At 38.1% G+C, this 13,754-nt stretch overlaps 1 protein-coding gene across 2 annotated transcripts in view; it reads left to right on the forward strand.

Annotated features, from left to right (window-relative positions):
- FNDC3A (fibronectin type III domain containing 3A) overlaps positions 1-13,754 on the forward strand; it is a 123,962-nt gene that overhangs the window by 36,909 nt on the left and 73,299 nt on the right. The window contains exon 3 of one of the 2 annotated variants that reach the window (XM_069881377.1): positions 3,533-3,608. The exons of the other annotated variant lie outside the window; for it this stretch is intronic. Within the exon in view, the coding sequence (XP_069737478.1) occupies positions 3,533-3,608 (76 nt within the window). The remainder of the gene's footprint in view (positions 1-3,532; positions 3,609-13,754) is intronic. 2 annotated transcript variants of the gene reach the window in all.

Genomic DNA, 13,754 nt, shown 5'->3' on the forward strand with positions numbered 1-13,754 from the left:
GTCCCAGTAGAAATTAGACAAAACTAGTTGTTGACCTAATACTCCCACTTAATAACAATTTCTTAACGTATTTTGAACTTGAGACAAAAATATGTTGAGTCAAAGATGTGTTAGCATTGAGAAATTACACTTTTAAATTTTATTAGGTTCTGTCATAGTTGGTCATGCTTTAAAAGTGCTTGTAGGTTTCTAGTGTTTGTATCAAGGCTTCAGTGTCTTAAGTTCACATTATTTTGTTAAGCTTGTGAAGCCCTTAATTAGTGTGTTGTTGATTTACAAAGAGAAATGGCATTTGAAAACGGGCTGTGTTAATGTGTTTTCCACCAAGACTGACACATCTGAGTTTTTTCAGCTTATCATAGTTATCTTAGAGGAGCAGGCAATGGAAACCTAGACAGAATAATGCTTGTTACCCTTTGCACAGTAGAGCTTCAGGCACTGTGAAGCAACAGGATTTGTCACAAAAAGACTGAGGCATGGGAAGAGAGGCTGAACCGTTTTTCCAAAGCTTTTCACTTATTTCCAGCCACTGAATGTTTTGCTCAGAAGAAGGAGGAGACCGAGGTCTAGAATACTCAATGTGAAAGAGGAGGGCCTTGGTTTTCATAAGTACTGATGGCAGGGTTCGTGAAGCAGCACATTGGACAACAAGGTATGCAAGCCTGCACAAAGCCACGTGGAATGAGATGAACGAGCTGTATGTTTTGTTTACCTAATGCGTGATGCTGTAAAAGATCCGTGTTACCTTTTCTTGCATCTTTTATGTGCAGTGGACTTCCATTGGATAAGAGGGAATCCCTGGCAATGATTGTCTGTCTTTGGTAATCTCTTCTGACCAGAAAGAGTCAGTCTCTCTCTTTGTGTGTATAGCTTTAATTTTTCTTATTTCAAATTGCATCTATTGAAGTCGTGAGTGTCAAAAATGACCTTTTCAAAGTGGTGATCACTGTGTGGGGTTTGGCAATGGAAAGGCTGATCCAGCAACCAGAGCTGGTGACGTTGACACACGTTACCTCAAGACAAAGACTTTTGAAGCCAGCTGTACTTCAGACGTCTGAAATGACTTAAGCCCTGATTCAGACTCTTTTGGCACGCTTGGCAACAAATACAGCCTGTCTTGAAACGGTTGTACAATACAAATGTGGATGCACAATATAAAAGCAAAACTGAAAGTGGGAACCAGTGAAGTAAATACAGTCAGGTATCAAGTAGTCTTATAGTTCATTGATAAAAAAGCTCAGTTTCCTGTTCCTGGGAACAGAGTATCTAATTAAATTGCATTAACCTGCTGATATCCCCACCCTTTTGAGTGGAAGTTGAGTGTCCTGAGAGATGTGAAGATCTGATGCCATCCTGAGCATCAGGAGCGGTGCTGGATCCCCTCAGGAGGTCTGCTGCCTGTTGGCATGGTTGTTGCTGTGCAGTGCCCCCTCTCACTGTGCTGAGCCCCTGCCTTCTCAGCCTAGCTGGGAGGTGAACAGCAAAGATTCTCACACAGGAGAAACGGCAGCAGAGAAACCCAGGAGGCATAGGGCCCACTTGCTGTGCTTGGGCCAGTGTAGGTATTCCTATGCTCAGATCCACTCTGCGAGCTGGAGCCTCCAGCTGGGATGTCCTGCAGCAGAGGTCTGGGGGAGGAAAACCAGCAGGTACCCAAGGCAATTTTATTTCCCAGGTTACCAACCTCAGGCACTGACGCAAAAAAAGTGGGAACAATGCAGGAACAGCAGTCATCCCTCATAGGAATCAGAGGAATTCTACTAGCCATTATCCTAAAACTTGAGGGCTTTCTAGATTTTCTACTTCTTATAGTTCATACAGTGGAGGCCAAGAATATTCAACTGAATATTGTCCAGATTGGCATGTCAGCTGCAGCCAGACTGGCTTCTCCCAGGAGTCACAGGATACTAAATCAGTCAAAAGCCTTGGGCAACTGTGATTATCCAGCTCAAATATAAGAGATGGAAAGATGCCTACAAAGCTTTTAGGTACTTTTATTCCAGTCTAAATTTCAAGCTAAAACTTTCAATTGTAGCAGATAGGAGAAAGTAAATCAATGAAATATGTCTTCAAAAAGTTATGCCTGCTTGGGGAAGTTCACGTCTAAAAAGCTTGTTTCTAAGTTTAGATTATGTTACAAATACTAACTCTTACAGAATTTTATATTCAGACACACTTCAGAAGATCTGGAAGGTTTACTAGCATGATAAAGTGTAAATAGTGATATAATTAATTTGATTTTTTTTTTCATCAAAGAGGCTAAAACTTAGGGAGACATCTCTTTCCATTAACAGCACTGTATCACATGAAATAACTTTAAGTGTTATTTTTAAAATGCATGCTTAAAATTGAGCTGATTTGGTATTGAATCACATGGCCCAAACTTGAAAACGTGAATATCCATCAAATTTCATTAAAGTTGCAGCTATGTTAGGGTAGAACTTGCCATTTTTTTCATGAATATATAAAGTTGCTTTACCAGAATATGTATAATTTCTGGCTTTTTCTCACCTTTTCCTTTCTCTCTAGTATTCCTTAAATGAGTAACACGCAAGTTTCCCATTACCTGTTTCTGTAAACAAGACAAATTATATTTTCTTTTGGGAATTTAATAGGGTAAATTTTTGATCATAAAGTTGTGTGTATAAAGGTCTACATATCTCCAGTTCTTGGCAGGAGAAGGACATACACTCTATTTAGACATGTGCAGTGAGGCTTCAGAAAGATTTGTCCAGAAAGGAAATAATGAAATGCACCTATTCTTCTATTTTTTTCCTTTGTCCGTAATTTTAGCTTAATTCTTCATGGTTACAATTTTTTTTCTCACAGAAAGACACATTTCAAATGAGAACACAGGAGTCTAAAATGGTAACAGGCTTCTGCTTTGGTTCATGTCAGACTTCCTTTGTTTATTTTGGCTGATAACTGTGCTTTGCTATCAGTTCTGCATGGCTTGGGTTTACAAAATTAGGATAAACAGCTTTCCACAAATAAAACTATACACATTGTTTCGTGCTGTGCATCTGGTGCACTTACTTTGTCGTGACTTCTAATAATGTTTTATCATTAATGAATGTGCAAACATACTTGGATCATGTAAAGAAGGAAATGACACACGGTATTTTTCAAACACTGGGAATCTACACTTCCTTCTGAAACTTTATGTAATAGTTTGATAAATGTTGAAGTTAATGTAATTTGTTGAAGTAATTTAAACTGTACAAATACCTTTTTAATTATACTGAGCAGTCAAGAAAATAAAATACAGGTACTGTTTTTACTCAGTTGTTATTTTCTCCTTTGTTCTTTCAAAAATGTTTGGTTAAAAGTATCTGTAATTGTTCTTGCTCTTATCTCTTTTTCTCTGTAGGACGAAGGGAGCAAGCAATGTGAAGTGAAAAATAATGTACTTACTAACCAGAAAAAAGAAATTATTTTCCCAATAAAACTTCCTTTTTTTTTTTTTTGGCACTTACTAGAATTCTGTAACATATTCCTGTGTAATGGTTGTAAACACTCTTTTATTTTTAAGGTTATTCTTGTGCACGTTAATCCAGGGGAAGCGTTTACGATAAGAAGAGAAGATGGACAGTTTCAGTGCATTACAGGTAAAGAGGATAAATTTATTTTAATATTTCCTGAGCCTGCATCAGGATGAATAAAAGGTGATTTGTGGTGTTGAAAGTAACTGACTGATGGAATTTTTTTAAATACAGGAGTGGTTAGAAGACCTGAAAGATTAGGTTCTAAGGGTCATTGGATTTAGATTTTGCTACCATAAAATGCTTTTTCTTATATCCAAAGAAATTAAATTTCTAGGGAGGGAAAAGGGGGAAATATTTTTCAGTTTGCAAAGTAAACAGACAAGTACGGTTGTAGTAACTTTTGACTAACCTCATTTATTACACAGACCTCAAATTAATAGCTGCAGTTGTTAATTTGGTTTGAGTTTATTTTTTTAATGATCTGCTGTCATATGGCATTGTTTGCCCATCTCAACAGTAGCTTTCTGTTATCGCACTGCTCATTTTCCGTTATCTCTAGGGTTCAAATTGTATCCTTTCTGAATTCTAGCAAGTGCAGCTTTGAAATACAAATGCTTCATCTACGTGTAGCATCCCAGAATTCAGTGGTCAGTTTGGATGTTGTTTTCCATCCTGAATGAAAATAGCCACCCGTTAAGCCTATGTACATCTGCCGGAAATAAGCAGTCAGATACTGTTACTGTCCAGAATGCCACTTTACTGTGTTAGAGGGGAATATCTGCAGATTCAGCTGTGGGATCACTTATTTGCTTGTAATCTTCTGGACCAATGAATCCTGCCTTCATTTTTTTTCTGGATATTGGCCTAGCTTCAACAGATGCTGTTCTGGGGATCTGAAGAAAGTATTTTCCAGCTCCTTTCCCCCCAGATGAAAGGTCTGGTTTCCAGTGTTTTCATAGACAGGTCCTTTAGCTACAAAGGAGGCCTTGGATTGTAATTAAGTTTATATTAACAATCTTAAAGTTTACATGTCCATTCGCACTATTTTTCGAAACTTTTGTGCTGGTTGCATAGCATTGTTGCTTCCTTTGAGCCACAAATGGGTCAGCGTTGCAGCTTACAGTTCTGTAGGGTTTATTTGAAACATAACTGTGTAATAATTACTTGTCAATATCTGAGAGGAGTGCAGTGATTTTTGTCTTGCAAGCTGAACTAAAAAACAGGTAAGGTGCACTTCTGTTGCACAAAAGGCTGAGGAGAGTAGCACGCATTGCATTTTTTATTTTAATTTTGACTTATCAGATGGCCTTGGGGGTGGTGGGGGATGAACTGACTTTTTGCTTGCATGATCATCTTGAAAGCAGGAAGTGCGTGATGAACTGTAAAAATACTGAGATTATATCTTTATAGATATGATTCTAACCTTTCGTGTTACTGCTTTTATCCTTGCCTGCTCTCTTTTGCTTTCCAAGTAAGCAGCTCACTATTGTGATTTGATTCAGCTGCTGATTTCTTCTCGCTTTAGATATGAAAGTGAGCGTGTGAGCAGTTATTAGACAATTGTTCCTGTGTCTCACTAAGTGTAAGCTCAGGTACAGTCTGCACAACTTTTCAGAAAAGTGGCACTGGCAATCTAGGAACCGACATCCCAAATCAGTTCCGCAGCTCTCGCAAATCTCCTGTCATATAGATGTTCTCCTTGTCCTTCCCACTTCCAGGACATGAAAATACTACTTATGGTTGGTAGTAAAGCAAAGGGCATAGAGATTTTTATTATCTGTACACTCACTAGTCTTAGAACAGATTCTGAGTTGCACGTGATTTTCTGAATGTTGCTTTTCTGGTCTGTCTTGCCACTCCAGAGACATTTCTGTGGTTTTTGAGTGCTATGTCAATGGATCTTTCTACCATTTGGCTTGTTGGTTCTGTCTGGCTTAAAGAAGAAATTTTCTTAGTCATTGATGCTCTCCCTTTTGCATTGTATATTCTGCAACTAACGAGGAATGTCTGCTTTCCTGTTTTCTGTGTATAGATTTGTATAAAGTAAACGATTTCAGATGATGTGCACTGTAGAAAGCCATTTGGTACTGCTGGTCCTTTTTGCTCTGCCACAACTTCTCAAACATAGGTTGCCTTTGACCAGTCTGCAAAATGAGTTACAGCCGCGGGAGGCTATATTGAGTCGACTAAAGGGAGCAAGCTCGCATCAATTCCTTGTTCTTTTCTTCACTGTATGCACTCAGTTATTAGGTCAGATCAAAGTTAAAGATGCGGAAGTACATAATGAGTATGGTTTGAAGGAAAACTCATAAATGTGCAGAGATGCTTATTTTTAAAAAGGCACAAAGAAAGCAAAGATGGAGGTGCAATCAGTAGGAGGTTAATTTAGTCATTATAATGTTCCTTAATACTTTTTCCAGCTCAGTTTTTCCTGTAAACATTTACCTATACTTATATACTCTTTTCTGACTGTATTGACTTAAAAGTCTCTTCAAAGAATGCATATTCAGCTTTTTTTCTGTAAAAAGACATAGTATTACATACATTAAAAATGTATATCTGAATACTGTTTTGCAAAGCCACAGCATGTGTTGCCCACAGAAAAATAATTACATACAACGAATATATTGCACATTGCAATTAATATGGTTTTATCTCGCATCACACTCAGAATCTCCGCCTGGAGGAAAAGCATTAGTACAAGCAAAGATTTTTCATTAAATGCATTTACTTCTTGATTAAAGCATTCCCTTATCCCTTTCAAAATGAGGCTTGTAAAGCTTACTTGTATGATTCACAACACTTACTTACTTGTAATAGAAAGGTAAGTGACCACCAGATATAGCTTCACTTCTAACATTTGCTTTCTAGAATGAACTGGTTCTGAGAAGTTCATTTACTTAATATTTTGCGGGACGTTCAATGTTCTACAAAGAACAAGGACTTGAGTTCAATGTTGAACATAGTACAGTTTTTTTTTTTAAGGTACAGAAAATTTTCAAGTACTGTTTTCGTAAGCCTGTATTCTAATTTATACTTAGAAAAACATTGGATAACAAATACATTGTCTCTTTGGACTAAAGTCTTACTAAAAGATATCCAAGGAAGAAGAGAAATATTGAGATTAAAAAGGATAATAAGAATTTGGAATTGACCAAAGATGAAAATGATAAAATGTAAATTCAGGTTCTTCCAAGGCAACAGAAGTGCAGATATGCAGATGCATTACTTCGAGTGATTTTGCAAGTCACTGTTCCTTGGATAATTCTAGATCTCTCTTGTGCTTTATTGATGGTCAAATCACCTTGAGATTGTGCTGTCTGCTGAAGTCATTGTGGATTGTTTATAAATCTAACCATATTGTTAATTGTATTGTCTTACATCACAGCCCTGTCTGAAACATTGAGATGGTCCATCAATCTTTGTGCTGCTCTTGTCAAAGTTATTTTATTTTTAAAGAGGACTAGCCTTATTTTGGATACTTTATGTACGGACTAAAAATTCTCAACCTGAAAACAAGTAGAGTCGGTGTCTCTCCAGGAGAAAGGAGAGGTGTGAATAGAGTGAATGACTGAGAGCTGTCCCTGAATCAGTGAAGTAATGAAAACTTGAAGCACCGATTAATGGAGAAGCATCCAGGCTTTTTCTGTGAGCTAGGCTTCTGAAGAAAATGCTGCATTTATACCCAGGCCTCTGTACTGACTTACCATCAGCTCTCCTAAATCCTTTAAAGCTTTGACTAGTTCAGATCTACGATAAGTGAGAAGTAGCTTCTTAATGCAGGCCTCTTCTATGGCAGTTAAGATTGGGTGAAAAGGCTCTTAAGATCATTTACTGGTCTAAAGTCTCTTTAAGGCTGGCAAAAGAGCAGTGGTGGTGAAGGGACCTTTCCTCCTTGCTGAATCCCATTCCTTTATTTTGGCAGAGGTTTGGTGACTTAAAGTAATTTGTGTATTTTATTCTTGGTGTCTTAGATTTATATTTCTGTAAAATAAGAAGTGTAGTTGCTTTATGTTTCTGTATTTAGCAATCTTGGATCTTAGTTGCTTTTCTATGTATTTTGACTTAAATACAGCTTCAGGTGAGCTCTCCTGTATACCAGTGGCCACTTTTCTGCTTCTATAAAATCTTTTCTTTGACTGCATACTGGTTTGTCTGATAACGATGACTTCTTCCCCTTCTTGATGTAACTTCAATTAAAACCTTTTGTCAGTCTCTTACTTTCCAAAGGCACTGTGCTCGTCTTACTAGATAAGTAGGAATAGATCTGTCTGTATATCCATGTGTTAGACCAAAATGTTTGTTTTGAGAAGAGCTCTTTTAAAGACATGAAATTGTTCTCACATATACCCAGACTTCTGTGGAAGCTTTCCTTAAGCCAAGGTTTTCTTCTGTTAAAGCGAAATAATCAACTACAGTGCAGTGATTCAGAAAACCAGGTTCAAAATGTATGAATGGGCTCACTTTGTAGAAGTGAATTACTGCAGATCACTCATTCATGAATTCTTCCTATTGCAGAATAAATGAATGAAGATGACTCATCCTCAGCACATTTTATAACAGTCCCACGTTACAGCTAAGGGCTATTAAATGTTACTCCACATAATAAGACAGACCACGTTCTATATGTTTCTGCAAAGGAAAATTGCCATTTTCATAATAAAATAAGAAAATGTATGTAAATTAGAATGAGTCATAAATACTTCATGCTTTGAAATTAAATGAAGTATCACTATTAAGGTTAGTCCCTGGGATAGAAGGTAAGCAATCTTAACCTCATTTTTTTCTTTTAAAATAAGAAATAAAATACTTCTGATAAGTATTTTCAAGGAAGTCAAGAGGAAGAGATGATCATATCAGTTCTGAGGCTGCTGTAGTGGAGCACAAACTGTAGTCCATTTTAAGATTAACTTCAATTTGCAATGCCAAACTTGCCCACTACCCAGAATATTGTATGAATAAAATTGTTACAGAATCACAGAATGGTTTGAATTGGAAGGGACCTTCATAGATCCTTCTAGTCCAACCTCCTGCTATGGGCAAAGACATTTTCCACTAGATCAGGTTGCTCGAAGCCCCATCCAGCATGGCCTTGAACACTTCCAGGGACGGGGCGTCCACAGCTTCTCCGGGAAACCTGTTTCAGTACCTTGACACCCTCATAATGAAGAAACTCTTTCTTATACCTAATCTAAATCTTTCTCTTTCAGTTTAAAACCATTGCCCCTTGTCCTATCACTACATGCCCTCATAAAAAGTCTCCTTCTGCCTTTATTTAACCTCCCTTTATATAGTGAAAGGCCACAATTGGGTCTTCCCAGGGCTTTCTCTGCTCCAGGCTGAACAACCCCAACTCTCTCAGCCTTTCTTCATAGGGGAGGTGCTCCATCCCTCTGATAATTTTCATGGGCCTCCTCTGGACCCGCTTCAACAGATCCACGTCCTTCCTGTGCTGAGGACTCCAGAAATGAATGCAGTATTCCAGGTGGCATCTCACCATAGTGATAGAAGGGCAGAATCACTTCCCTTGAACTGCTGCCCATGGTTCTTTTGATGCAGCTCAAGACATGGATTGTCTTCTGGACTGTGAACACACATTGCCAGCTCATGTTCAGTTTTTCAACCACCAGTTTCCCCAAGTCCTTGGTAGGGCTGCTTATAATCTGTTATCTGCTGCCAGGTCTCACGTGTTTCTTTTTTTTGGGGAAGTGTTAGAGCAACCAAGTTGAACATGTTAAAATCCAAATGAAACTGCTATTTAAGTACATTTGAACAAAAAATAATCCTGGATTTATTTTGTTCTCAGTATTATCTTGTGCTTTTGTGTTGAGTTTTAAATAAAACTAATCTATTAATGTTGGGGGTGGTTAAAGACCAGTAGTAAAGTCTGCGCAAGTTGTTGCAAACCTCTCAGAAAGGACTTTGCTAGTTGCAAATGGTCGTTGGAAGATGTCTTTCACAAGAAGACCTTAATATCAAATCAGCTTAATATCAAATCCCAAACCTACTGTGTTACACAAAAATGTGTGCTGTCACTCTGTGTTGATTTGAGAATATACTAGGATACCTGGCACTGCAGTAGTGATCCCATATGTTGGCTTTAAAGATGACATCACCTCTAGAAATCCTGTATCTTGTTTATTAAATTATTCTGTATCCACCTTTAGCATTGGTCAATGTTTAGGAGCAAAATAATTTATTTTTCTTTTTAAATACACAGATCTGTAGTAATGGAACAAACTAGAAAATCAATAAAACAATGTTAACAAGAATTCTCTTATTAAGCATCTCTAGTCTTCTAGGTAGTTAAGAGCCTGGATAATGAAAGCTTACAAGTAAACCCAGAGGTGTATTTTAAAGTTTTTAGTGCTCTACTTTTCTTGCTCCCATTGAATACAGATTACTAGAGCCATCCAGGGAAGGTGCTCTGGGTGATTTTTTTTTAACATGGCTCAAGAAGAAAATTCCTCATCCTTATTTCTATTTACCTCTTTCTCATTGCTAAATACTGAAATGTTACATGATGATGTGTAAGTTTATTTGCTTTCCTTTTTGTCTTCAAAGATGCTTTACAGCTTTTCTCCACTGTAGCCTTCTGAAGACACAGATGTAAGGTTTTATACATCAGTTTATTTAAAAAAATAAAAATAAGAAAAACACGCTACCTTAAACAGTAAATCAGTTCAGTTGTCTTATCTATTCCTTCTGTGTGAGTGAGTGCTGTAGAAGATTAAACGTGATCTGCAAGGCTGAAACCGGATATAGGTACTTAGATTAACATACTCTTCTACACATTAATTGCAGGATGTCTGTCGGAAGTATTTAGGGGGCCTAAATTGAGGAAAGCTAAGACAAGTCAACAAAAAGTATGAGGTCCCAGCAAGCTCCACTTAACTCTTTGTTGAGGATGTCCAAGTAGAGTTTCAGAGCCGAGTCTCGGAGTGGCTTAGCTTTAAAGCATCTCTGTTTGGAAATGACCTTCAATATACACATTTTACAAACATCTATAAATGATTTCTATTTCCAGGTACCTACAGTCAAACTAAAAATAAGATCATTGGTATTGTTCAGCTATGCAGGAGTATAATGGCAGAGAAGACTTAGTTCTCTTCTGTATTGCAACAAGATACGGAGAGAAAGTGGCCAATAAGCGTGGTTGTAACAGCTTGATTTGGAGCTATGTCATTCCAATGCAATGGCAAATAGGAGCTGCTCTTTTCATAGAATCATAGAATCACCAGGTTGGAAAAGACCCACCGGAACATCAAGTCTACTTTTTGTAGCTTAGAGTGAAAGCCCTTGCAAATTTTGTTGAACAGACTTACCCTCTGCCTTTTATGGGTAGGTTGGCATAAAAGTTGGGTGGAGATACAGCAAATAAGGTAAAGAAATAATGATGGATTTAAGTCCTCACTGTAGTGCGTATGCAATGTTCATGTATTGGCTTTGACACACAGGAGAGTGCTCTTTACAGGCAAGTTTTACCTGCCAGCCCTGAAGCTGCAGCTTGTCTCAAACTACTGCTCCTACTCTGCTGAATTAAAGCTAGTTTAGGTGCATCTCCTGATTCTGTAGTCCCTTTTGCAATAGGGCAGAGGCAGTCTTCACTCTTTTCAGGGCCATCTCTCAAATTTGTTTTACTAACTCAACCAAACCTGCAAAGGAGTACAAAACGAGGCCATTCCTCTGACCGGAATAAAGTGTAGCCATCCAGAAGTCTGTTGTTTAGATCCAGCTCTTTCTGCTCTGAGAGAGAAGTTCCCCAGCCTTCTCTTTGAAAAGCCTGACCTTCTCCTCCAATAACTGTGATAACTGACCAGTTCTTGGTAGTCCCAGTCTCCTCCAACCTTTAGAGGCAGTCTGGGGTGCTACAAGAAGCTGTTGTTGGAAGAGCTCACTTTATCATGCTACTTTTCTGCCAGAGCAGCTCATGTTACAGTTGTGACAATTTTGTTAGGATTACAAATACTAGATTTCTAAAACATGCTGGCTGTTCCCAGAATAAACTAAACTTGGCAAAAATTTTATTAAAAAGCAAACTAGACCCACTTTATCACCTTCTGCAGCAGCAAATTAAAAAGTATGTTAAGGGGGAAATGCATTCATTCAGATCTCTTTCACATTGCTGGTTGTAGAGTAGTTTAGGGAGAACTTAATTTTCATTTCTATCTAAAATGTGTCAAATGGATCCAGTATCTTTATTTGGACAAAGACATGCCTGTAATTTTTTTTGACTTGGTTATTTTCTTATTCTTCTGTTAGATATTTTTCTAACTTTTATTCTGTCTTGACTTCTTTGATACATTTTGAGATGTAAATCAGTTCAGAATTTACCATATTCATCATAAGATGTTCAGTCAGGTTGTCCTTTTCATGTCTTATTTTCCTATGTCTTCTCTAATCTCTTCCATCATTCCCCCTCTGCACTACACTGCAAACCCAGCCTGATGATAGGAAGGTTCTGGAGACATTTGTTTGAAATATCAGTGCTTCAGCAGCATACTGAAGACATTTAATTTTAGGTGTCTAAATGTGTGTTTCTATATGTGGCCTTGGATCTAAGCTCCCATTATACCTAGTGAAGATTTAGTCACTAGCTGTAGTACAGTCAGTGCTTTACAGCTGACATCAGTTTGCACTGAATAGCTCTCCAGGCTCCACTGTCTGTACTAACTGGGTCTCCACTTGCTATAATGGGAGTTTAAAAGTCCTAACTTGCATGCAGACACGTAATTTTAGATACCTAGATGAGATGTTTCCATTCTGGAAATGAAGTCTGGCTATTGCAAGCTGAAGTAAGTAAGGCTACATCCTGAAAACATCTCATTTGAGTGTGTTGGTTTGCTGTTGTACCCACAGCGAATCTTTGTCCCCAAGCATTTGAACTCTTTGAACTCATCCATTTCCACGAGCACCTAACATCTCACATTTTACAAGGATGATACCAGTACTTGGAGGTGTTTGTTGGAAGCAGAGTTAAAGCCCTAAGCTGCAGCTAGAGAATGCCCCTAAAACTTGGTTTCCATAACTGTAGTCAGTCATACCTGGTCCACAAGGCTGCAGAGTGTTAACTCAAACCACCGAGTGCCACTGTGGGCTGTCCGAGTCTGAAATCACTTGAATGAGTCTTGTATAAAGTATGTTAAGCTTGACAGGTCTGCGTCTGATAATATTATAATAGTTGCCGGCATTGCAGTCAGTTTATCTGTTTTCTAATCATAGAATAGTTTGAGTTGAAACAGGTCATCTAGTTCAACCCCTCTGCAATGAGCAGGAACATCTTCAGCTAGATCAGGTTGCTCAGAGCCCTATCCAACCTGACCTTGACACTAAAGAACTGTAGACAGAGGGCCAAGGTAGCAAAAGAAAGAGATCAGGAGGTTAGTCTCCCTTCGTCTTCACCTGTGTTGTCTGTATGGGTCCAGGTACACTCTTCTTCCTGGAAGGTAATATCTAACTGAATGTTGCAACTTTGAATCCAGGGATTTATTGTTATTGTTATTGTTATTATTATTATGTTCTTAGGTCTGCTTTTTTCTAATGGATGAATCAGCAGAGCATGGTTTGATAGATATGGCTGTCCATGTGTTATTAATCGTAAAGAATTATAGTTGTCTTTTTTTGACTGTCTGTTAAAAGACTGAGGTTTTGTCTGCTTGCATGAGTTACATGATCACAGCACTCTTCAACTTCATTAAAGTAGTGGTAATATAACTTCCTTTCCCCTTCTTCCTTCTGCAGACATGCAGCAATCTGTTTTACATCTAAAGCAGTTTATTATCCAAATGAGGGAAAGGAAGAAGAGGAGAAAGATAACAAGGTCATTACAAACATAGGCTAGCTGTGCACAAATATAAACAGCTACTGTGTAATGCAAGTTAAAGACCAATTACAACTATGTGAGTTCAGCCACTTAAAGCCATTAAGAAACAGTGTAATTACATGGGGTTTCAAACAAAGTTGGAAGGGCTAAGTTGATTGGTAGTGAATACAGTTACCCACAGTGCTGTTCTTGTTTTCTTTTTGCCTAAGAGAAGCCATTTCTCACATTGCAAAGTGCTTTCCGGTTGTTCTTCAGAAAACACAGTTGTCTGGAGCAGGTGTCCTAGTTCACCACCCAAGGAGCCTCAGATCTTTTCGAGTGAAGGTGCAGCACCTGATAGCTGGTAGATTGATCTCAAGTTAATGGTATTAGAGGTGCTAGAGAAGGTGACTACACCTACCTTCCCTTTTGATGAATCAGCTGTTCTGTGAGTGTATGTATCTTCT

Source organism: Phaenicophaeus curvirostris, chromosome 1, assembly GCF_032191515.1.
Source record: "Phaenicophaeus curvirostris isolate KB17595 chromosome 1, BPBGC_Pcur_1.0, whole genome shotgun sequence".
NCBI lineage: Eukaryota > Metazoa > Chordata > Aves > Cuculiformes > Cuculidae > Phaenicophaeus > Phaenicophaeus curvirostris.